This window comes from Triturus cristatus, chromosome 11 (assembly GCF_964204655.1).
Source record: "Triturus cristatus chromosome 11, aTriCri1.1, whole genome shotgun sequence".
NCBI lineage: Eukaryota > Metazoa > Chordata > Amphibia > Caudata > Salamandridae > Triturus > Triturus cristatus.
Window position 1 is genome coordinate 390,764,962 of NC_140594.1, and position 27,143 is coordinate 390,792,104.

General features: G+C 42.0%; 1 protein-coding gene across 2 annotated transcripts in view; it reads left to right on the forward strand.

Annotated features, from left to right (window-relative positions):
* Positions 1 to 26,867, forward strand: part of SH2D6 (SH2 domain containing 6) — a 265,219-nt gene extending 238,352 nt beyond the window's left edge. For both annotated transcript variants that reach the window (XM_085633547.1, XM_085633548.1), the window contains 2 exons: positions 10,511 to 10,669; positions 25,930 to 26,867. In XM_085633547.1, the coding sequence (XP_085489673.1) occupies positions 10,511 to 10,669; positions 25,930 to 26,046 (276 nt within the window). In that variant the 3' untranslated portion in view covers positions 26,047 to 26,867. The remainder of the gene's footprint in view (positions 1 to 10,510; positions 10,670 to 25,929) is intronic.
* Positions 26,868 to 27,143: the final 276 nt, after the last annotated feature.

The window sequence follows — 27,143 nt, forward strand, 5'->3', positions numbered from 1 at the left end:
CACCAGGTACAAAGGTTAGATAGGGTTGAATTTTAAATGTGGTTAAAATCATCTGATTTTGGAGGACAGTCGGTTTTAATGAATCATTTGTCATTCTGTGGCTTTCCAGAAGCAGTAGCCCTTCTCTTCTCAAGTCCTTCCTTGAAATAGTCCCAAGTGAACTTGGATTATTAAAATTCTCCAAACGACCGAGGTCATTTAAGAAGTTACGTACGTACGCAATCCAGGGGATGTTCAAAAACCCATCCAGTTTACAAATATCTAAAATAATCTCCCAATTCAATTTTGCCTCTTCCTTAATCCAGAGCCTATGCCATAAAAGGATAGGCTCTAGCTTAATTCAATCAGAGAAAAGGTAATCCCCATGTGAAAGCTCCGATGACTCCAGAACCCGGAATCCAGGCGAGGGGGACGGCGAATCCGCTCCGGATGCTCGGAGCAGTCTAGTGGCCCGAGCCTTCCAGACACACCTCCTTGCGTCACCAGCACCACGGACATGGGATTGGTGCAACGGCCACAAGGAGGCGGAGAAAGGGGCAGTCATGTGTAGAAAAGAGGCGGGGAATGCAGAAAGCGCTGTCTGCCGACCGGAAGAGACTGCCAGCGAGACGGAGAAAGGCGAGAGTGGAGAAGCGGACGAGCCCGGGAGAGAAGGAGAGGAGCCCAGCGGAGAGGAGCCCAGCGGAGAGGAGCCCAGCGGAAAGGAGCCCAGCAGAAAGGAGCCCAGCGGAGAGGAGTCCAGGGGAGAGGAGCCCAGCGGGGAGGAGCCCAGCGGTGAGGAGCCCAGCGGTGACCCAAGAGAGAGGAAGGCGGCAGATCCGAAGACCGGAGGGTCCGGGAGTGCAGAGACAACCGAGGACGCTCAAGGTCCCAGCGCCGCGGCCCAGTTCCTGGGTCGTGGCTCAAGGCAAGTGACCGCTCGGGGTTCACTGTGGTGGTGGGCTGGGCAGAGCTGCATGGGGCTGTGAAACGGGGCACAAGAGAATTGGAGGGGAAGTTTGTGTTGCCCTAGCCTTTCTAACAGCAACCCGTCACACCTCGACTAGTTCCCTTTAGTCACATCAAAGCATACTTAAACACCCCACAATCCCTGGTGACGGTGGCACCCAAACCGACTAGCGTCTGAACAAAACCAGTAACCCTGTATATTTATCCTTTTAATGTCGCTGAGACCCGGAGTCAACCACGAGAAGCGAGAACAGCCGACGGACTTCGCAAAGGAAGAAGACTCTGGTCCACACGGGACACTTTCCTCCGGACACTCCACCCTTGTTTTTCCCTTTTTGAACCCAGCTGTACTTTGACCCAGCAGTTAAGAAAGGCAAACCAATTAAAAAGAGACAACACCTCTAAAAATAGTACTTGTTTCTGTCGTGTCTCTGACAAGCCTCTTTCCTCAAAGGTAGTCACCAGGGCCCGGCCGAACGGAACCCCCCCACCCCCCGGGCTGGTACACCCCAATTCTGCGTGACATACGGTAGAAGAAGTACCACTTGGGACTGATAGAAGATATTTGAAAATGAGTTCTCAACATGCTGAATTTTGTTCACATCTGCTAGCCCCCAGAGCCCTGCTTCGTAGGTGGCTAATGAGACACACTTGGCCTTATATATTTTTATGCGTTCCACCGGTGGTCTTTTACCCAATCTTTTAGCGAAGTTAATAAGGGCAGTGGTGGCTCTAAGGAAAGCCAGTTTCTTGGCATCAATCGCTTGCGCCCATGTGTCACCGTGCGTGAAAAGAATCCCCAGATAAGAGAATTTGGCCGTAGCCTCGATCTTTTGCCCTGCAACAAACATTGTATTAAATTTCTTTATCCTACGCCCACAGTGCATAGAGTACGATTTAGACGTGTTTACTCTCAAGCCTAAATTCTTCATAAAATTTGTGAAGCTGTCCAGCAGCCTCTGAAGGCCCACCTGCGTTCGGGACATCAGAACTGCATCATCTGCATATAAGAGTGCTGGGATGGGTCTCCCAGCCACAAGAGGACAGTTGTTGTTATTTTCAAGTAGGGCCCCTTCCAAACCATTAATATAAAGATTAAAAAGGAAAGGGGCCAAAACACAACCCTGCCTAACACCACTATTTATCGAAAAAGCGCCTGAACGTTCCCCATTTACCCCACAACGGACTCGGGCCGTAGCTTAATTGTAAAATCTTTTAAGATAATAAATAATCCTATCTTCTACCCCCAATTTTTCTAAAATGGCTCAGAGTTTACTGTGGATCACACAATCGAAAGCGGCTGTTAGATCCACGAATACTAAAAACAGATTCCCCTTTTTAGGTCGAGGACTACCGGTCTGCCGAAGGCAGAACCGGAAGTCCGGAGATCTGATGTTTCTGAGAGTGGCTATTTAGCCCGCCTCTCTTTTTGCCTCTCCTCCATTGGCTGGCTTCCCAAACGGAGGCCAGCCATTGGAGGAGAGAGCCGTCCCTCCAAATAAGCTCCGTCTTTTTCAGATTCGGGGGCGTGTTCCGTGCCGTTCTTTCCACTTTTTAGCCACGCCCTTTTTAGAACAGCAGGAACACGCCCCGAATCCGAAAAAGTTTAGAAGCTTCTATCCGCCATTTGTTTGCTATCGTCTGTCCGCGAGGATCTTCTTGCTGTTGTGCGTCAAGGACCTGCACTCCGCACCGAGGCAGACAAAGAGGCCTGTGCTTGCGACATGCCAGCTGTTACTTCAACACATGTGAACAAAAAACACAACGCCTTAGGTTGGTGCAAGATGCAAAAACGTTAAGCTCATTTGAAGGCCAGGAAGGAAGGTACGGAGGAAGCGGAGGGGGCGGCAAGCGTTCCAAAAGGCACCTCTCGCGGGAGACAAAAAATGCTTATAAAAACACGTGGGTCTTGGGGAGTCAGGGCACAGGCGCGGCAGAAAAGGAAGCTTTTATTAACAACACATCTTCTCTGTGTGAAGCTTCAACCCGTGCGTTTCGTTCTCTCTTCTCTAACAGTTCACCTTTTAGCTGTCTGCCCAGGACTGAGCAACGTTTATCTATTTTTAAAGATTCACACGGGGGGGGGGGGGGGGGGGAACAAGCAGAAAGATTAACAGCAGCACCCAGTCTGAAAGGAGCGCGTGCCACCAATTTCACATTTTCGCGAGCTCCCTGGCCCAGTTTAAGATATTGATTCCTTAGGGAGTCACAGCACTAGGTTGCGGTGTGAGCTTCTTTTCAAGGGTTGTATTTTGTATTTGCAGACAGGAAATCCAATTCACTGCAGCCCTGCAAACCCATGTCCTACCTCTAAAGATGGAGGCTGCGCAGGGCAAAACACGAATGAACCAAAGGCGCGGCAACCATGACTTGGTCTCTATTCCAAGAGAGAAAGAAAAATGTGGCTATGCATCTTGTTTGATAGTAAAAGACCTCCCTCGTTGAGGTGCAAAAGCCCTCTCTCGCCCCTGGGCACCAGGGCCACGACACCTGCTGGTTTCTTACAATAACTGATGCGCCGAGATATACAAAAGGCCAGAGGTCAAAACAATATGGTGCACAGATGTCCACGTGTCAAGCCAGCAGCGGGCGAGGGCGACCACAGCCCTAGTTTAGTTTGTATTTGCATTAGCCAACTGGCTTTTGTACATCCATAATGTACAACATACACACATTTTGGAAACTGTTAAATGATTAGAAGAAAAAGTTAAAAAAAAAATAACGAGAGGGCTGCAGAAGAAAAGAAATGGCATATGAATAAAAAGACAAATTCCATTTGCAGCTGACTCCGCTGTCTTTGCAGATCTAAGGATGAAATATTTTGGTCAAATCCTCAGTTAGGAGTTCAAAAGATTCCGCAGTTTCAGACCAAGCATCCCAGATAAATAAATGGTCACTGTGTTTCTGTCAGTTGAAAAGGGCATTGTCACTCACTAACTCACTCTTTCACTACCTCACTGTCTATCTACTTCACTCTCTCTCACTACATAACTCTATACATCACTACTCCCCTCTATCTATATCACTACCTCACTATCTCACTACTTCTCTCTCTAAAAAGATCACTACCTCACTCTCTCACTACCTCACTCTCTATATCACAACTTCACTCTCTAACTCACTACATCACTCACTCACTCTCTATCTCTCTACCTCACTCTTTCTATCTCACTAACTCATTTTCACTGTCTCTTTCACTACCTCTCTCTATCTCACTACATCACAACACCACTCTGCTTACATCTCACTACCTCACAACATCCCTCTCCCTCACTACATCACTGTTTCACTACCTCACTCTCTCACTACATAACTCTCTCTACCTCACTACTCCACTCTATCTCACTACCTCACTATCTCACAACTTCTCTCTCAAAACATCACTACCTCACTCTCTAGCTCACAACCTCACAACTTCACTCTCTCTCACTACCTCAATCACTCTCTATCTCACTACCTCACTCTTTCTATCTCACTAACTCACTTTCACTCTCTTTTTCACTACCTCTCTCTATCTCACTACCTCACAACATCCCTCTCCCTCACTACCTCACTCTCTATCTACCTCACTCTCTCTCACTACCTCACTCTATTTCAATACCTCACTCTCTCTCTCTATCTCACTACCTCACTCTCTCTCTGCTAATGCAATAGGTATCACATATGCAACAAAAAAAGCTAATGCCAATAGAAATGACAATGCCATTTATTTAGGGATACAAAAATGATAAAAAAAATAATGAGCAATACCAATTGCTCTACCTATAATATTGCCGAGACCATTGCATTGCAAATGCTTGTTTTTTATTGTTACTTTATGCCACTGCTTGCATTTATTGTCCTTTCCTTTACGTAGCGTTGGACTTCTTTTGGTAGGACTCGAGCATGTTTGGGCGTCTTTCCAAAGCTATTCATGCTTGCTTTGGATTCCATGCCGGACGGGGACACACAAACGCACGCACACAAGTTCTTGCAAATAATTACTGCTGACCCCCGTGTCCTCGCACATAAACACCGTTGCTCCTATACCTACATTATAGCTCTTGTCCTGTTATTAACTGTCATGCTGTTATGTTTACTTTTTCCTAAGCGCACTGATGTGTCCAAATATAGCACACCGTCACTGTTAGAGCATCACAAAATAATTCGAAAAAAGTGACCATATTATCAGACAAACATCTCTTTCATACGTTTGGAACCGCCCTCTCCTTCTTGACACCCTCAAACCCGCCCCCACCCATTTGAGGCTTAATTGACTCTTTTCAAAAGGACATGCATATGGATCGCTAGTCAACCGTAGAGCCCAGTTTGGCGAATCACTTCATTTCCCTGTGCCTCGTCCCTTATTTTTCCCGAGCGCTATATAAAAACTGCCATGCACTGGTAAAGAGTTCAGTCTCCGTACGCCATTGATATGTCCTGGTGCTGTCTAATAAAGGTAAAGCGCTGTATAAATCTACGCTGGGATTGAATACATATGCGCTTATTTATGTTATTGGTAATATGGTCTGGTGCTGCTTTGAGTGTGATTAAAGTGCTGATTTTAAACCGCTATAAAAAAACAAATTTTGACTCTCACATCATCGATAACGTGTTCTGGTGCTGCCTTGAGTGGCTAAAAAGTGAGGAATGCTGCTTTAAAGTACTATATAACAAGCATTTGCAATGCAATAGGTCTTGCATTTATGCGAGTTTGAGCTATTGACATTGCAGATAACAATGCCTTTTATATTAGTTTTCGTTTTTAAAACATAAATAAAAGGCATTGTCATTTACAATGCCAATAGCTTAAACTCGGGGTAAATGCGAGACCTATTGCATTGTAAATGCTTGTTATTTTTTGCCCTTGTGTATTTCCCAATCAGTAATGACAGATTAAGACCCTGTTCTACAGTGCCCAAGCCTGCACAAAAGCCGTATTGGAGGTCTGACAGGACAGAGTTTGCCTCCGCCCAGTCCTGAAGACGTTCCAAAATGACAAGGCCCACAACTTTAGTTATAGCGTCCAACAAAGAGATAGGCCTATAACAGCCTGCATCTTGCCTGTCCCGCTTCCTAAAAATAGGCACGATGGTTGACTCCACCCAGGTGGGTAAAAAAGCCAAGTTGCAACTTGCAGACAACACCTGAAGAATGATGGGGCCCCACAAAGATAAATTTGACTTGAAAAAGTCAATTGGGACCCCATCGGGGCCAGGAGCTTTGCCTCCCTGGCTAGAAGAGAGAGCCCGCTCTATTTCATCCAGAGTGAAATCTAGATTCACAACCGCAGGAAAAGAGATTAACTGCTGTTTCTCATATTCATTATTATTCAAGATATCTGGATTTCCCTCACCTTTATAAACTGCTGAAAAATGGCAAATCCATTGGTCGCCAGTAATGGAGACTTCAATGGAAGGGTCAGGATCACTTATGAGGAAAGGCGCCTTGACCGCCTTCCAAAAGTAATGAGGCTTCGTGTAAGGCTTCCCAAGCATCTTTCTTCAGTGTAGCTTTCCTATCCCTAATAGCTTTCCTATATTCCCCTCTAGCGTGTCTTATATCATTTTGATTTCTCGGTATCGTGTGCAACACTTTTTTCATGATAGAATATGATTGTGTACACCTGGAGTCGAACCAACCATTAGACGTCCTAGAGCCCCTTTTCTTTCTAAGGAGAGATACCTGTATTGTACTAGAAATCTCCTTAAAAGAGTTTAAAATACTATCTGGGTTAGCAATTTCACTCAGACACCTCTCGATAGCATCCTTGCATTTACCTATCACATACTTAACTGTGGCGGTCTGGTCAACCATTGACCAGCGTACCGAGTAACCGTTAAGACTACCCAGAGCAACATTCTCCAGTAACCTATCACTACCTGACGGACTAGTAATTCTATTTGAAGGAAGTGTAATCGCCGTACAAAGGGGGAAATGATCACTCAGTGCAATCCCTGGGACGCTAAATGATTGAATAAAATTAGCGTGATTACTTGAGATTAGGGAAAATTCTATTGTGGCACAAAGTCCGCGCCCACTAAAAGTCCAGGGCATAGACAGGGGGGGGGGGGGGTACAGAATTCATTAACAAAGCCCAGATCGAGACTGAAGATTAAGTCATTATACAAATCTCCCACTACAGAATGTTTAAAGTGAGAGGTGGAGGCCCATCCTCCTGCAACCCACAAATAGTATCATCAAAGTTAGGACACAGTGCACAATTAAAATCTCCAACCAACAACAAAATTGTTTCTTTTGCCTTATTCATACCTACATTTTTTAATCGTTTGCCCAGATCTTTTATGACGAGACTAACTTTGTCAGAGGGAATATTATTATAAAAATTGGTCAAAACAAGGCGATACCTTGCATCAATATCTATTGCGACCACTTGAAAATAAGGGTCGCTAACTAATAATGTTAACTCCTTCACATTTAAGTTACTAGAAATATAGGTACATATCCCACCTTTTGCCCTCCCACTTAATGAATCCATGGCTGGGGTGTGAAATGTCCTATACCCATTTATGTGAATCGCTTTCTGGGTCCAAGTTTCCTGTAGACACAGGATGTCTGATTGGGAGATAAAAGCTTGCCAAAGCGGATTGTCTAACTTAGGGCAAATACCAGCAATATTCCAAGAGACAATATGACAAACAGCGCACTTATCGTTGTCTATCATTGTCGTATGGAATACCGGGAGGGGAGGGGCCTCTAGAGGAGCTAATGATCCAGTTTGGTTGGCACACAAATGAGATACAGGGCCCTGATGCTCATCTGGGGTGTTAACAATTTGGGAATGTGTAATCGTAGATTTACCCATTGTCAATTTTCCAGCATCATTGCTCCTCGTAGACCCAATAGCGGCTACGTTTAAATCAGTAACCATCCCCTGGCCCAGTCAATCAATGGCCTCCAGTGAGTTCAAAGCATCAAATCGATTGCTCACAAGGCACATATACCTTTATTCACCCCTACCATGGTAGTTTTCCACCCCAAACCTAGGCCTACGTGGTCTAATCGGTTGGTAAAAATAACATAGTGGAAGAATGTTAATCTCGGTGGGATTATAAGGCCCGTTACTGCTCTTTTCCAAAATTGTGTGAACCAAGTGAGGTGAATTAAAAGTTACCACTATGCAATCTCCGTGGAGGGTCTTGATGGAGTTTCCTACCCATCCAATTCTCCTTACCATTTTAAATTCAGAAAAAAGAGCATTGCTAATACCTGTCCTTAACGCAATCAAGTGTAAGGACTTGTTACGCAAAGTAGACCAATGCTCCAAGGAGTTAACTGGGACTGGGGGAATATTCGTTAAAACAACTGTGTAGGGGACTGCTTCTGGAGGAAGATTTAAATTTGTAATAGGATTCAGGGATTTAACTCGAAGAAGTTGAAGGTTTGAACCCTTTTCTTCCTTTTCTTCCACTACGTGAGGTCCTATCTTCCCAGCTTCTCTATTACCTTTACCAGAAACTATGTTACTATCAGATGTTGTATTGGAAAGTAACATAGTTGTAGAAGGGGTCTCAATAGGAGTCTCTATAAGGGTCAAATGGTTCACAACACCCAGAGTGACAGGATTCTCATTGCGCTCTAGTGCCCCTTTATTAAAAGTTACTGGGTTAACCATCCTCTTCCCTTTTTCCGCAGCATCTACAACACATGTACTAATATTAGGACGCACAGGGCCTGTTACAGACGATTTAATGGAGACCAATTCCTCTACTATAATAAGCCTTGCTTCTATTAGAGTTATCTTTTGTAAAATGGGTTCTAATAGAATGGACATCATAGTTTCTAATCTCCCCCCAAAAGATCCGTCTTCACTGCTAACAAGAGGACTCCCTCTAGGTGTGGACGAGGCGGTAACCGAGGGGCATTTCATAGGAGCTATTTCATTTGTCTCAGGTCTTAAATTTCCCCCGGTTGCATCTTTTGCAGGTTTGCTAGGTTTGGTAGGGCCTCGACTCTTGCTTTTCTTTGTCAGCGTGGCTACAGTACGAACTGCTCTCGATTTAGTTTTTTGACCTCTAGTGGAAACTGTGGGCCTGTCAACAGAGGTATCTAATTCAGAGGAAGAGGAAGCAATCTCAGTAGCAATCTCTTTCTCATTCAGGGCGTGCTCAGTCGTACAAGGTCGCAGGGAAGAAGTGGCTTGAGTAACTAGTGGACTCGGTCCAAGGAGAGCAGAGGTTAGGGAGAGTCTACTTTGGGCGAACAAGGGCGAGTCCAGTGACAATCTACGTTCGGTGAGCTCGATCTCATTAATTAGAACGGATTCTGCCCTTGATAAAAAAGCATCGAGGGTCCCTGCAGTACCCTGACCTTTCCCCAATTTACGCCTATTCATTTTTAAAGAGGTAAACGCTAGCACAAATTAAAAGGGTTAAACCTTATTACAGACAATAATACAAATCCCTCAATGTGCAAAATGATATTACAAGAGTCCGCCGTCTGTTAGTCTTAGATTATACAACAGTACCTTGTTTTGTTAGGTGAATGGTTCAGTCATAATCCAGAGTCCATAATCCAATAGAGATAAAAGGGGGTGATACCTTTAGACACACAACCAAGGGAGGTGGCCCTACCCTGCCTCTTCCTGGCAATGATGGGCAAGAACGGTCTCGTCCTTGGCCCGGGCTTGCCCCGGGCGCCACCCACGCACGTCCCGCATTGCGGGGGTCTGGTGCTGTTTAAATCGCGCCTCCAGGCGTGCTCCGCCGCGTCAGCCAGGCGACGAGGCAGAGAACTGTGGGGGATGTGGTTCCTGGTCCTGCGTGAGCCAAGGGAGCCGTTCCCCTCACGACTGGAATGTAGGCGCCTGCCGCGGTGGCCGTTTCCCTCACGGCGATGGTAAGTTCCCCCAAGCTGTAGACTGTCTCATTCAGAGACCTTCAAATAGCGCATCCCCTCAAGTCAATCTCTGGTGAAAGGATGCATTTAAACAAAGCACTGTGAACTACAGCAGTTCGTGTTCTGTTGTTCCCAGTACATTTTCACAGCAAACGCAGTACATTTTTCGAGTGAATGGCGCATATTTACGTGAAGTGGCATAATGATGGAATTTTGAGGATTTCGCATAACAGGCGTAATGCGACATTTCCGATATTACAAGAATTACGCCGGCATAATTTTAATTTTGCCAGGCCTAATCTAGAGTCTCCGCTCCTGCCAGCCCTCTATCATATCATGAAGTTCACAGGAATAGTCGTGCCTCCACAGCTATAAATAAAAAACAATATTGATAAAAATTTGTTTGAATACTAAGTATGCTGGTGTGAACTGAATCTCAAACCACAAAGGTTCTGGGGCTGGATCTGAAAGACTCAGCGGCGGCGGGCGATGCCATCTCTCTTCTGTGTCTATGTTCTATATATATCTCTTCTATCTGGTTCCTTAAATCAGTCCTATGGGACTAAGTCATTGTCAGTGGGGCACTATATACAAACATGACATCTATGCTTTCCTACTGTTCTTCTACAGCCCTCCATATGTATTGCAATCCTTTTCCCATCTCTCCCTTTCTTTGTTGCTTAGCTTGCTCACCTTTGAACCCCCACCTTAATTTTTCTTTTAGGATGGTGCCTTCATGGTGAGAGACAGTTCTGGCCAGAGCTGCAACCAGCCCTACACTCTGGTGGTCTACCACAAGGGCAGAATCTACAACATTCCAATCCGCTCCACGGAGGGGAAACAGCAATATGCCCTGGGCAAGGAGGGCAAGAACCATGAGGAGGTGAGCCTCACATTTCTTAGGAGTCCGGAGAGGTGACTGGGGCAGCACAGAGCTGCGGGCAAAGAGGAGAGACCATAGAGAGAAGAGAATGGGAAGTCAAGCAGGAGGAATTCAAATTTGTTAATTCTTCTTTAAATTAAGGCTGGTGGTATGTCCTGGCAAAGAATCCGAGAACCACAAAAGGGTGCGCTAAATTCCTTTGCAGTTTTTGTGGAATTATTGAAGCCAATAACAACATATTGCTATACCCTTTCCCAAGGCGGCTGGTCCTAGACCCTAGGCAAAAGGGCAAGAAGTGAACTCAAAACACATGAGGACTTGGGAAAGATTTATGTTAATCAAAATAACCATCATTAGATCTGAATGGTGGAGACAGAGAGGCTGACAAATGACTACTTCCAACCCCAATCCCACGTGAATTAGCATAGCTAGAGGGAGCGCTGGATGCCACGCTGCCTCCCTCCTGGACAGAGACTAAGACATTTTACAGATTAGGGTCAGACTTCACTCATTACATGTAAATGCATCATGCATGCACTATGTGACAGTTGTTTTATGCTTGCTGATTTTTTCTTACAGTTCATGTACTTTTCGCTGCGCTATCAGTGCACACCTTTGTTCCAAGTATTAACATAGCGGAAACATTTCAAAGAAAACAATTGAAATTAAAACTCTTTTGGGACGCTTTGATTGTTTTCTTGATGAGAACCACAACTTTTTTCATTATTTTCACACACCAATTCACAAAATCAATAAGCTTGGCCTTGGTGAGCTGGTGGAATGGTAATTTTCTTAATATTATATATTGTAAATATAGGTCACAAAAATAAAAAGAAGAACATATGCTTACATATAAACATTAGGGCCATATGCTTATAATAAAAAATTAAAATATTTAAAAACTAAATAACTATTGTAAATAATTTGAGCAGGTGCTTCCAAGCAGAGCAGGTATATAAAACCCCATTTTAGTTTTAATGCACATCACAGGAAAATGTAGTTGTCTTTGTGCAGAGAAAAAATGCCATTGGATTTCAATTACTGTCACCTGAAGACAATTTACACACACTCAGGTATAGCTAGAAAATAAAAAGAATAAAGAATCAATAGCAAAAAGCATTGGCAAATTAAGATATTGTCATACCAGCCCTGGCAGTGAAGTACCCTGCTTCGTAAGTGGATGTGCAATTACAATGAGCCAAAATGTGTCAATCGCTGTAAAAAATAATAATGGCTGAAGTGAATTGCCTCACACCCAGTGCTCCATGAAGGGTAGCAACATGTGCGGGGCAGTCGAAGGAACCAATGGATGAAAAGAGCTTACCCAAAGCTCCTCAGTGTGTCTATGTATCCATATTTTATTCATGATTTATTTTTATTAAATGAGACTAGCATGCTATCCAGAGCTATCTCAGGCCAGATCTAAAAGTATACATTGGCCAGAGGTAAAATGGGTTTGAAAACCACCCACTAACATAATGTTTAAAATGCATCACATTCTATTTCATGACGGAGAAACCAACACCGCTTTCAAAGTTACCTTTAAATTGTACTAATGTTGACCAATTATTGGCTTCATGTGATTACGATAGTATTTTGCTACCAGATTTGCCTCATAACTCCTGTCCAAGCTGCTAAATAGAGCTCAACGCCCCTTGGACAGCACAAGGGCTTTTTGCTTCCACACAATTGTCATGCTGGCCCCTGCACGCCTGCCATTCAGAGACAAAACAGCGCCTGTTTTTTACGGCGAATGAGCTACCAGGCATTAACGATGAATACTGTGCCGGACAATCTCCGCCCTGGGGTGTTTATCAACATTCATTATCGCAGAATAACTGAGAATGAGCGAGTTCTTGGCCTAGCAGAGAGAAATACATATTTCTAATCATAAAAAGCCTATATTAAGACAACATTTTCATACTGGTTTTTTATCTTCATCAGAAAGAAATATGTGTTTCTCAAAAAATCTACCAATTTTTAAAAATGTGTTTGCTGCACAATTCGTCTTTATATTCTCCCCTTTTGAACAGAGAGAAGGAAAAGGTGTAATTTACATAGGCATGCAACCTCACACAGAGGAAAAAGCTCATTGTCGTGTAAAGCAGCACAGGGCAAGGGCAAACATTACCAGAATGCATCACAATAGCAACTGGTTCCACAAGCCAGTTTTCCACTCTCTGTGAGTAGGACCGGCGGACACAGGACTCTGCTGTCCGTCAATTTCTTTCACTGAAAATAATTTCCCTGTGTTTGTTTATGCTCTTGACCTTTTCCTGAGTGGAAAATATGTTTCTAACTGGGTTTGTAACTCAAACTATGTGTAGGACAGCGTAACTAGGTGTGGAGAAAAATGAAAGAAAAATAGGTGGGCATGACCTTTAAATGGACATAAACCCTCACTCACCCGAGGGTGATATGCTTCATCATTTATTTATTTATAACATTTATTAAGCGCTACTGTTACCCGAGGGTGTCCTGGCGCTGTGTGAAATCTACCCAAGACTCAACATCGAAATGGAAAATTATTCTGTAAACAACCAAGTTTTTAAAGCTTTGCGAAAAGCCAACAGATTGGTCAACCCTCTGAGGTGTAATGGAAGATTGTTCCAGGCTTTGGCTGCATTCACTACAAAGCTTCTTCCACCCCAGGAGGGTTTTTTACCAAAGGCACATAAACCTGCTTAGCTGCAGATGAGCGTAGTGATCTAGTTGGAGTATACCAAAATAACCGCTCTTTTAAGTAAGCTGACCCTGTTCCATGAATCGCCTTGTGAACCAGACACAAAGCCTTAAACTGGGTACGCTTTCTAACTGGCAGCCAATGAAGCCACCGTATCTCCTTAGAGATTGAAGCATATTTAGGGGTGCCTGATACCAACCTAGCGGCGGCATTCTGCAGGAGTTGCAACCTATTCATTATTCCCTCCTGGATATTGAGATACAGGCTGTTACAATAATCCAGCCTAGACATAGTAAGTGCTGTAACGACTGTTTGATGACACTCTACAGGTAGGATTGGGAGAATTTTCTTACAGGACCTAAGAGCAAAAGACGTGGCGGAAGACACTGAATTTACTTGGTCTCTAAAACTGGGCTTATGGTCCACCCACACTCCTAAGTTTTTTACCTTCTTGTTGTGTGCGGGAAGAGGACCCAAGGTGTCAAGCCACCATTCAGGGGTCCAAAAAATAGGATCATTGCCAAAGCATACCACCTCCGTCTTGCTGGAGTTCAATTTAAGGCAGTTTCTGGCCATCCAGATCCGTACGGTGTTCATACAGTCCCTAAATCGATTCGCCGTACTCAGCCACTCATCTGTTTGTAGTGAGACCACAATTTGAGTGTCGTCGGCATAAGAGGTCAAGCTAAACCCGAATGACTGAATGAGCGGCGCCAAAGAGGACACATATACATTGAACAAAGTCGGGCTTAGAGAAGACCCCTGTGGGACCCCACAAGGTAAAGAAAAGTACTCGGATGAAAATTCCCCTAAAGACACTGACTGACTCCGATTTGTGAGAAAGGATTTCAGAAGTCTCTATGCAGAGCCCTGAACTCCGATCTCCCGCAGCCGGTCCATCAACAAATCGTGGTGGACCGTGTCAAATGCTGCAGAGAGATCTAACATGATCAGAGCAGCCTTGCCCCCTTTATCTAAAATGGTTCGGATCTCTTCAGTAGATTTCAAAAGAGCCGATTCCGTGCTGTGGCCCCCTCTAAAGCCATGCTGGGTAGGATCCAATGCTTGCGTCGCCTCCAGAAAGAAACTAAGTTGCGTATTTAAGTTCCTCTCAACAATTTTGGCAGGTAACGGAAGTCTGGATATTGGCCTAAAACTGTTGGGGTCTTTTGCATCTAGATTTGGGTTTTTTAAAAGAGGCAGGATGGAGGTTTTTTTCCATTCTAATGGGAAGTATCCTTCTAAATACATAGTATTAAAAATGGGGGTCAGAACTCGAGAGATCGGTTCTGCCGCTAATTTTATTATAGGTGTCGGACAATGGGCCCGAAGGGGAGCCAGATTTAACCCACATCAGAAGATTGAAAGTATCAGTAGCTGAAAGCTGGACAAATTGATCCAGATGAGCTTTGTTTTCTAATGTTAAGTCATCCATATTGTTCAGCGTTATCTTGGATTTAGCATGAGAGAAAGTGGAAAAGATGGCCTTCACTTTCTCATAGAAGAAATTAGCCAGTTTGTCACAAAGTTCCTGACTTGGTATGGTAGTAATAACCCCAGGATTAGCCAGACTGGTAACTGTATTAAATAGTTCCCTTGCTGAGTTTTTTGCGTTATTGATCTTAATGGAGAAGAATGTTGCCTTAGCATTATGGATTAACTGTTTATACTTAGCAAGTCCACATTTGTATTCCTCCTTATCATGATCCATATAATTCTTTCTCCATTTTCTCTCCAAATGTTTGCAAATCAATTTTTGATCCCTTAGGGCCCAATTCACAGAACTAACATAAGACAAAATTCTAAACTTACTACCATTTTGATATTCACAGAAGGCACTTACTCATTTTGGTATTCACCGAAGGCACTTACTCATTTCGGTATTCACAGAAGTTAGGAGTCCTAACTTTAGGACTCCTAAATGCCTTCTGTGAATACCGAAAGTCTTAAAATTCGGATTTTTCTTAGTTTAGTAGTAGTAAAGTTAGGACTCCTAACTTTAGGACTCCTAAATGCCTTCTGTGAATACCGAAAGTCTTAAAATTAGGATTTTTCTCAATTTAGTAGTAGTAAAGTTAGGACTCCTAACTTTAGGACTCCTAAATGCCTTCTGTGAATACCAAAAGTCTTAAAATTGGGATTTTTCTCAGTTTAGTAGTAGTAAAGTTAGGAGTCCTAACTTTAGGACTCCTAAACTGAGAAAAATCCTAATTTTAAGACTTTCGGTATTTACAGAAGGCATTTAGGAGTCCTAAAGTCAGCTTTACAACAACTCCTGCAGCTGAGCTTTGGGTTACTTGTAGCCCTGACCCCAAGCAGCATTTTCACTGAAGATTGCCCACCTACACTCCACGAGTGTTCCGTGAGCTGGCCATGTGTGTTTTCTCTCAAGGTCCCTTCGCGATCCCTAGTCTGTCGACTGGTGGGTCCCTGTGAAGGCAACTTTACTTCTAATTGGGCTTACCTGGTTGCTCCAGACGTGCCCTGACTCTCCATTGCTTGGGGAGTCCCCAGGACCTTGCTGGTCCGCACCGAAACATCTTTTCTCTTCCTGCGTGGGTTGCTGTTGCCAAGGCTTGTTGGGTCCAATCCGGGCACCACCACCGCAGCACTCGACATCCTTCTTGGCAATGTCAGGTATTCCATCAGATGGATTAGGCTAGTAATATTAACACAGTTTTTCTCTGTTTATTTCAGTGCCATCTGAGTAGGAGTAGGGATGATATTACTTCTTCTCTTCTTTTTTAGTTTAAAGTAGCGGTTTATTGAAATTATTATGCAATTAAAATACAATGAAACAAAAAAAAACTAATTTAAGCATATCATCACAAATATGCAGTATACAACTTTGACTGCCAAAGAGATCTTTACCGCCCTGAGTAGCCTTCCATCTGGCAAAGCCGCTGGGCCCGATCAGATTCCCCTCAAATTTTATAAAGTTTTTGAGGGGGCAATCGGACCTGACTTATTTGAAACAATACAGCAGGCCCAGATGGGTACCTCTGTTCCAGGCTCGTGGGCAGGGGCAGACATAGTAATTTTTTTTTAAAAAGGGAAACCACCTAGAGAACCAGGGTCTTATAGGCCAATAACCCTAATGAATTCCGATGCAATTTTTTTTTCTAAAACCATGGCAACCAGGCTTAGCAAGGTTATAGGTAAGATGGTTAACTCCAGTCAGCACGGCTTCATCCCAGGGAGAGGAACTACGCAGCATGTCCGCAGGGTTGTCACTCTCTTCGATGCCGCTGAAGTCTCAGGAGAACCCATGGCGGTCATGCTGATGGACGCAGAAAAGGCATTTGACTGGGTCTCCTGGGACTATCTCTGGCAGCTATGAAGTGGACTGGCATCGGAGGGGGATTTGTTAAAGCAGTTCAGGCTCTGTATAAAGACCCGACAGCCCGACTCAGAGTTAATGGAGGATATACGGCATCTCTGCAAATTAAGCGCGGTAAACGTCAGGGGTGTCCATGCTCACCATTGCTCTTCGCGTTCTATATTGATCCCTCGGAGGTTGGAGGCAAATGGTGGCATTCCCCCTATAAAGTTTCATGGTTTAGAATATAAAACTTTGGCGTACGCAGACGACATCGCTCTTGTGACTCCATCTCCTGCAAATGCCCTAATTGTGGTACAGTCGGAAGCTCAAGCTTTTGGCTGCGTGTCAGGATACGTGCTAAATGGGTCTAAGACTCAGATAGCCAAGAATGTGGGGGCTGTGTGCAAAGATATACATGTTGTGGACTCAGCTGTCTATTTAGGGATCAACATTTCGGCGGATTTTGGTAAGACGGTAGATAGAAACATCGAGCCAATAATATCTGAAGCTAAAAAAGATCTCGACAGAATGCATAATATACACCTATCGCTAGTAGGGCGTTGCAATGTTGTGAAAATGATCCTCTTACCCAAAATCTTGTACCTCTTTAGGGCGATCCCACTCGAATTTGAGGGCAAATGGTTTACAGCACTGAAGCATTCAGTTAACAGATTCATTTGGGCACATGGGAAAACTAGGAGGGCATTACGTTATATGTCCTTACCAAGGGCAAGGGGAGGATGAGCTGTTCCCGATTTCAGAATATATTATTGGGCGGCAGACTTTCAGTATATGTGTGGATTGATTGGTGGGGACGTGTCTGATCCGCAGGTTAAGACTGGATCATTCGATATGTATTCTATTTTGGCGGGGAAGCGGAGAATTGCTTTCCAAAATATGCTGACCCCAGCTACTTTAAAAGAACCAGGTTTAAAACCCTGATGGCTGCTTATAAGGTTTGGACAGCATTTCGCAAAAAAAGTGGTCTCGGGAGGCTGAATGGTTACACTCGGTTATGTAAGAATCCAACCCTTCCTGGGGAAATCTTTGCAGACACAATAATGGCGGAATGGGGAAGGTGTGGAATCCGGAAAGTGGGCGATCTAATGGGGCCACATGGAATTCAGCAGTTTTCAGATATACAGAACAGCTACGGTATTAATAAAAGTTTTTTTTTTAAATATCTTCAAATTCGGAGTTTTCTAGGTGGAAAAAAGGGGGGGCCCTGTGGATTTGATAAAAATAGAATTATGGACATTATTATGGGTGTGGAAGATTGTACTGTACGGAGGATCTATGCTGGGGGGGGGACGGGCACTAGATGCCCTCGATGTGATAGTATGGACGCTGAAATAATACATATGTTTGCGTTATGCCCCCAGCTGCAGGCCCTGCGGAGTGCGATAGAATCATTCTTTGACAGAACTATAGAAATTAAAATCTGCCTCACTCCATCTATAATAATGCTGGTGATAAATAGTGAAGACAAGCAAGATCCATTACAATACTTCCTTTTTATGGCTATGCCGGTACTGCGTATCTGCATTGCCTCAGCGTGGTTGGAGAAAGCAGCTCCAACCTTCCAACAATGGCTCGCTTGGCTGTTGTCCATTTATAATCTTGAGAAGGGGATTTATGCGAGGAAGAGTAAAAGGGGGCGATTGCTTGGTAAACGTATATGGGGACCCAACCATAGCTGGAAGGAAAATCAGTAGAGATCAGCATTCCCCACTCCCTCCTCATTGGCGGCCCTAGGATGGGGTTTTTGTAACAGGAGAACATAATCTTTAACTGTAATAATCACAGATGTAATTTTATCTGGACTTATTATTGTCATTTTTCTGTCTCCGTTCTTGTTTTTTGTTGATGATTCCTTTTTCCTCTTTTCTCATCCTATTTGTTAAAGCATGTACATATCTCAGATGATTTCTGTATGATTATTTTGTTATACTGCTGTGCTTAAAAAGATAAAAGTCTAATAAAAATATTTTTTTTAAATAACAAAAACAAATATGCAGTATATAACATAATCCGGAAGAAATGTAACAATGCTATAGGCACCTGAAAACATTTGTAAATAAAAACTAAATGATATGAAACAAATAAAATAGTGTTATCACTAAAGCAATTCATGGAGGTTTAGGCACTTCTTCAATTCTAGGCATATGTAACTGTGAAGAGCTGGCAGAGGTGTTTAAAAAGGTAGTTATAGGTAGCCACAAAAGATCTCTTTTAATAGCAAGAGTAATGGGATAAACGTACGCTCTATCAAGTCTGTGATTGTAACACACTCCATACCACTAGGCCTGAAAGGATACCTGAGATGTGTTCTTCTAGGATTCCGTAATTTGTTGAAAGCCAACGGCCAGTAATAAATCTATTATGTAAAAATCTTTAGAACGGGAAGTCCAATAATCGGATACACTACCTAGAAAAATGTTATTAAAATTAAATGGGGCTTGTGTATTAAAAATTGAATTTATCTTTTTCCAAACTCTCAACCAAAATTCATAAATAAGAGGGCACTCAAAAAGCATGTGCTTTAGATCCGCTGAGGGTTGAGAACAAGACCAACAATGGAAAGTTACAGCAGAATCAATTCTATGTAATGTGATCAAAAGACAGTTATAAATAAAGAATAAGGTTTGAGTTGCACTGGCCGCTCTAGACGATTTCCGTATTTCAACCCAAATCTTATTCCAAATTGAAGTAGAAAAAGTAGTGAGCAGATCTATTTCCCAAAGATTTTCCACCTCCGTTTTATCTCTAACTTCCGGAACAAGAGTAAGCTGTTGATATATTTGGGATGCCTATGGTAATACATCCAATAAATTATGCAGTGGAGGAGGTGAGTGAGAGATTATTTGATCCTGAGAGAGTTTGTTGAAAGAAGATTGAGTTGCCGAGATAAGTAAGCGTTATTTAGCTTCATATGAATCAGGAAAGGTGAACATTGATTAAACTACTCGAATTGGCAAGCAGGTACCATCTTGAAAGAATTGATAAATCCATTGAAAACCTTTAGAGTACCAATCCTTCCAGAAAATAATTCTATTATTTATTTTAATAAAGATATTATACCAAATGGATGAGTTTAAAAAACAATCTTTAGGAGTTTTATAGAAAATAAAGAATGGAGATAAAATTTTACATGTGTTCTTAAAAATTGGAAGAGATAAGGACATAGTTCTAGAGGTAAATGACAAGCATTCCTTCAGTGAAAAAGGATACCAAGATGATTTTTCAAAATCAGTCCATAAAGGATAAAGAGTAGAATCACTATTTTGTAATAGAAGCAATGTTTGTTTAAGACAGAAGGCTAAATGATACTTATGGAAATCCAGAAAATTAACTCGACCTAGATGTTTTGGTGTTTTAAGTTTAAAAAATGATATCCTAGGTTTTTTATTATTCCATAAAAATTTTGATAAAACGGAATATATCTTTTTGCATTGGAGCTGTGGCATATTAACCGTCATATTCGAGATATCAAACAATATAATAGGAACTAACATAATTTTTATAGTGTCAAGGCAACCCCACCAGGATAAAAACAAAGGATTCCAATGAGAAGTTTGCGCAAGAAGAAGTGAGTGTAACATTTTCATATTAAGGGATATTGTATCCTTAACTGTGTCAGAGAACAACAAACCTAGATATTTATTCTTAGCTGGATTCCAATGAAAAGAAGACAAACTAAAATCTGCATGAAAACATAACTTATTAAGAGGGAGAATCTCACATTTGTCTGCATTTAATTTTTAGCTGGAGACAGACGCAAACATGTGCATTTCTAATAAAAAAGCTGGTAAGGAAGTTTGAGGATTAGAAATAAAAAGCAAAATGTCATTGGCTTAGACAGAAAGTTTGAGCTGAGTGTCTCCATAAGCAAAACCTGTAATCTGTGAGTTAGAGCAAATTTTTATTAAAAACGGTTCCAAAGCAAGTATACATAATAAAGGGGAGAGCGAACAACCCTGTCGAACGCCTCTATGAAGAGGGAAAAAAGGGAACATAAGACCATTAACCAAAATAGATGATTTAGAGGAGGAGTATAACAAAGAAACATAATTAATACAATCAGGACCAAAACCCAACCAGGAGAGCATGGAGAAAATAAATGACCAACTAACTCTATCAAATGCTTTTTCCGCATCCAAAGAAATAGCTGCCAAAGAAGATTTATATGATTTGGATTTACTAAGTACATTGAAAAATAATCGAGTATTACCTTTAATGAAACCACATTGTTTTCTCCCAATTAGTTGGGGTAATAATTTATCTAAACGAAGAGCTAATATTTTTGCAAACATTTTATAATCTAGGTTATTAAGAGAAATAGGGCGATAATTTTTACACAATCTCTGATCTTTATTATCTTTGGGGAGGAGACATATTATTGCCTTTTGAAAGGAACCACCTGATGTATGAGCAGATATAAAATAAAGGAAAAGTTGGTGTAATTTGGTAACAAAAGTGAGGAAAAATAAGAATAAAATTCAGTAGTAAAACCATCAGGTGCAGGAGCTTTGCCACGTTTAATGAACCGGATAGCATTAGAGATATCTTGGATTAGAATATATTTTTCCAATATGGAAAAATTGATTTCTTGATGAGAGGGCAAAGGATTGGAAGATAGATACTGAAGAGGATCCTGAGAATTAGAGGAAGATTCTGGAGTATATAGGGCCTGATAAAAGTTTGTAAATTCCAAAAGTATATCCTAATTTTTGTGTACAGATTGATTAGTAGAAGTTAGAATAGAATCAATCATTGTACATTCTTTTTTTATTTTAAGATAATTGGAAATAGGTTTTCTTGTTTTATTTTGACCCCCATAATATTTTGCACTAGATTTAAGTAGATACGAAGTGGCACTTTCCATGGAAAGTGTATTAAACTCAAATTTAGCAGACATTAAATCATTTAAGATAGATTCTGAGTGAGAGTTATTAATAGAATGTTCCAATTGTTTAATACGTGTATTAAGTGTCTTAAATTTATTAGAGGTAGATTTCCATCTCTGGGAAAATAAAGTCTCTAGAAGCAGCTTTAAAAGTATCTCAGATAACTTGAGTAGATATGTCAGGGGATTCATTTTCTTTGAAAAATGTATTAGCAATTTTCTCAAAATCATGTGTAAATTACAAATCTAGGAGGAGAGAATTATTAAATCTCCACCGCTTAATTCCATGAGAGGGAGGAAGTTAATCCAAATCCAAAGTAACTGGTGCATGGTCAGAGTTCAAAATGGATCCTATATCAGATTTAATAACATGTTGAGCTAGAGCATTAGAAATAAATATATAATCTATACGTGATTGGGAAAAATGGACAGGAGAAAAGAAAGTATATTCCTGATGTGTTGGGTGGCACAATCTCCATGCATCAATAAGAGAGCGTTGGGATATTGTCGATGTGAACTGAGAGTGTACTTGTGAAGGAAGAAATCTAGATTTTGAGCTCTATCTATAATGGGATCAAAAACCATATTACCATCTCCTCCAACAATCAAATAGTCATCAGTATAGGTCATCAATTTGGAAAACACGCCTGGCCAAAAGGAATTATCTGGATTAGTAGATGCATACAGATTAACAATAGTGAGCAGAAGTTTATCAATAAGTAAAGAGACTGAAATCCATCTACCTTCACAATCAGCATCTTGTGAAATAGTGTGTACGGTAAGGCATTTATGACATAGACTAGCTACCCCATTACGTTTCCCTGAGCCTGGAGAAGCAAAAACATTACCAACCCATTGTATTTTAAGCTTAGTTACTTCTTTGTCTGAAATATGAATTTCTTGCAAAAGAACAATATCACCACTTAAGTTGGTAATGTGAGACAAAACCCTTTGACGCTTTGTAGGAGAGCCGAAACCTTTTACATTCCATGAGATAAATCTTAAAGCCATCTACAAAATGAAAGTAAATATATAGAACATATGAAAGGCAGTGATAGTTAATATTCGATAAAAACTGTATAACAGAACAGCAAACAACATTAAAATGCAAACCTGAAAATGTAACAACTTATCAGCAAAAATTGCATATAAGGCAAAACTTGAAATGAGAGAAGAAGAGAGAGAATACAAGAAAATAGAAGACAGGAAAAAGGAAAAAGAAGAACTGATATACAAAAGAGTTTTAAGGATGAAACTGAAAAATAAACATAGAATAGATAAAAATTCTTCGAAAAAGGAAAGTACAGGAGGAGGAGAGAAGCATGAAGTGAAAAAGAGAAAAAGAGACAAAACCCATACATTAAATATAAAAATAACATCCCAGAAAAAACTCACAAACTTCGAGGGTGGTGGAGCCACATAAGGGAGACAGTACAACAACTGGAGCTCTCTGAAACGGGCACGGGAGGGAGGAGAAATATCATCAAAAATGTGAGAGAAATCACATACATGACTCATGACAAAAGACTTAACCTGGGAAAATACAAAGTTTTAACAAAAACAATATACATCACATATAAAGCACATAGCCAGGACTACATTACATATTAACAAGAATTAATGGATTAGATTAAACACTAAACTGATTAACTTCCATATCTTCCGATCTGCAGTTGTCTAAAAATAGTTGAAGAAGACTAGGGTCTTCGTAAGTCGTGGTCTTGTTTTTATAAGTGACTTTAAACAGACAAGGATAAATAAGACCAAATCTGGCATTAATAGTTCTCAGTGCTGGCTCCATGTCCAAAAATGTCTTCCATCTGTCCGCTGTAGCTTTGGCATAATCCTGGGAAAAGAAAAACGTGAATTCATGCCAGGAGATTTTACTAGGCCTGGGTGGTAAATTCCGTTCCGCACGTGGAATTTGCGGAATTTGGGTAATTTAGCGTTCCGCGGAGAACGCAGTATTGCCAAAAATGCCGCGCTCCGCGCCTTCACGGAATTTTTTGCTTGTTCGCTCTGTCAAAATGCGTGTTTGTGAGATATTTCTCCCCGAGCACCCAAACAGCGTTCGCGAACAGGAAAAAAGCAGCGCGAACTGGCGGAACAAGAAATTCCGCGTGTTCGTGTAACTTTTGCGTGCTCGTGGAGATTTTTTACCATTTTGCGGAGCTTTGCGTAGCGCGACTATTCAAATTCCGCCCACCCCTAGATTTTACCCTTGGCCTTGACTACTTGCAGGACCTTCAACAGATCAGTATATTCTAAAAAATAAAGTATAACTCTCCTCGGTTTATTCAATGAAGACGCAGACTGTGAAGTATGACCTAAACGATGGGCTCTCTGAATGTTTAATAATGGAGACTCAGGCAGATCCAGAATTTTTGGCAGAAATGACTGGAAGGAGAGAGGATTGGGGCCCTCAAGTCCCTCTATCAGGCTGTAAATACGTAAATTGTTGCGTCTGTTGCGGTTTTCAAGATTTTCAACCAGCTTTTGAAGATGCAAGATTTGGGTTTACATAGGAGGAACTTGAGTGGCAACAGAATGAAAAGAATCCACTTTGTTTTCTAATTGAACAACCCTGCTCTCCATGTGTGACCACTTATCATCCAATAGTTGAAGACGAATATTGGTCTCATCTATACACAGTTTAAGAGCCTGAATTTCCTCAAGGATTGTCTCCATAGAGATGGAAGGAGGAGATATAGTTGGTGGAGGTGGATCTTTTGTAACCCTTTTTCCAGATAAGATGGCGGATGCGCCCTGTAATTTGGATGCCATTTTGGAGCTAGGCAGTGGAATACTTGAAAGCGGGAATCTTGATACTGCACCTTGTTCTGTATCCACCATGGTCTCTTGAAGAACGGTTGTAATGAGCCACAAGAGGTGACGAACTATTGATAGAGCGACAAGTAGATTTTATTCTCCCTATACACAAGGCAGCATAGAAAGGAACTCGGGATGTGCATCCTTAAACCAGGCCGCACACATTTAAAGGACAAAATAGTCATCTCTTTAAACTTTGGAATGCCTCAAATTATTTCCTGCAAAAAGAACAATTGATGGACAGAATGCAGAACAATTTCATACATTCTCCCCAGTACAGAGATCTGGGCCTAAATCCATATGTTTTTCCTTTTTTTTTGCTCCGCATGCTATTCCAGTTTGAACCCAGCCATATGCAAATCAGTTTTGACCCTGCTCCCTATGGGAACAGTCCAGCCCGAACTGCCACGCCAGGTCCTCCCTGGACTGGAAACAAGCATCCTAGGACCGGTTTCAGGGTTTCACCCCTCATCAGCCAGGCTAGCTCCAGTAGCATGGAGAACACGGGACCCACGTCTGGGCATATCCGTCCCACTCGGGGTGACAAATGCAAAAAGAACAATTGATGGACAGAATGCAGACACAGATCTGGGTTTAATCCATTGATATTTTGCTCGCCATGTCACCCCAATTTGGCTTGACAGCCCGAACTGCCAAGCCAGTTCCTCCCTGGACTGGAAGCAAGAATCCTGGGACCGGTTTCGGGGTATCACCCCTCATCAGTCAGGCTAGCTTGAATCAAGTGGCGCAGCGAGTAAAGAACCATCTGGGTCCAAACGGGGGTGGCAAGGTGAGCAAAAAAACAATGGATTAAACCCAGATCTGTGACTGGGGGTGGATGTTTACATCTGTTCTCTTTACACTTAATTAATCAGCCATACCTATACCAAAGCACATAAAGGGGACATCTTTAAATAATATTTCAGTCCATTGTATCCCACTTAATCAAAAATCCCAGTCATAATATTTAACACCCTCGGTACTTCCTTGTAGGAACAACCACGCATGCAAGTGCCTTAAGATATTTTGTGCAGACATGTTGCGCTATATAAACTTAAATCAATGTTTTTCTAGTATATTTTATTTTAGTAAAAGATAAAACGTAGATATGTTTGCATTCTATGGATATTTGTTTTATCATTAGGGAAATAGATTTCTCTCTGCTAAAACAAAGTGTTTTCCGGGAGAGTCACATACATGTGCAGAAATTCTCTGTGTATGAATTTAATGCTGGTGAACTCTTGTCGATTCTGGCTGACCAGGTCACTCCTTTGTGGACAGAAAATAATTTGCTGCCTGTCGAATCCCCCTGCTGACATTCTATGTGGTATAATTGTTGTCTTTCTAGCTCGTGTGCTTTCATGGCTTCACCCCACCACCTTTCAGTTGTGAGACCAATGCCCAGAGGGAGAATCCCTGAAACGGCCTTGCAAACTAGGAAATCTGAGATGTATCCACCAGTTTATGTAGCTCACTTCACTTCAACCTCACGACTCTCTCCATATCTCTCCTCTCTACAGGTTTTCCCAAGCGTGGTCAGCATTGTCCAGCACTACCAGAATGTCCCGCTGGTGCTGATCGGGAACAGCACCTCCTTCAAGGAGCAGACCTGTCTTCTCTACCCGGTCAGACCCTGACACCTCTATCCTACACACTTCGTGCCAAGAAGCACTGATGCCAGGTGGCCCTCCTTGACAAGAGCAGAACCTTTTGCTGGAGACATTGACCGCTTCTTCCATTAGCTGTTCTGGAATGGACTAAGAGTGCGCGTTGTCCAGGACCGCCAGAAAACACTTCTTGTGTGTCAAGTACTTCGGACTTGTCAAGATCTTTTGACCTATGATGATGGGTTTGTTCTGTTGACAATGGTGACCAAGGTGGTCTGACATGGAGATAGTTGAGAGGCCACCATGTTAAGACGCATGCTCAGATCCAAAGCGCAGGAATGCTCATCCTTCGTTGATTGATTGATGCTGGTTAGGGAGATTGGAAATGCTAGTTATCTTTGGGCATACCTACTGTAGAAACCTACATTTCTTTTCCAAATGTCAAGGGGTTATTAGCTATCTGATATATAGTCAGCCTTGCATGGTGTGCATATTTGAAAGCAATTATATTTAAACATTAAAGCCCACTTCACCAGCCCTTCATTTTTGGGGGTATTTTAGTTTCTTGAAAGAGTAAGTGACATCATTGATACTGGGAGGTTGGTTCAGTCAGCTGAACACGTGCAGCAGATGACAAATGTGGTGGTCATAAGTTCAAACCCTGGTAAGGCTAGTCAGTCTTAAATTCTTTTGAAGTAGGTAAATTAAATACTTTGAATTGGGTAATAGTAACATCTGTAAGTTGCAGCAGTTAGAAATATCATATGGGCAGTATTTTGCGCTATATTCACTAATAAGTTATTATTATTATTATTATGGAGATTTACTCGCAAAAAGAATATCCTGCATGTTGTGCTGTTGCCCACCTGGATTTCAAGTGTGAGAATCCCTGTTACTTCATAAAAGAGAGAATTCTTAATAATAGTGATTATCGTGTGTCTAATGCTATGATTCGTGGGTCTAAGTCATACATTTTTTACTATGGCTTGTCCTTGTAGTAAAGCAAACACAAGAAGATGATGGACGGAGCGCTGAAACTTTTCAGACACACACCCCCAGTCACAGATCTGGGTTGAATCCATCATCCTTCTTTAGCTCACTTCGCCACCCCAGTTCAGACACAGCTA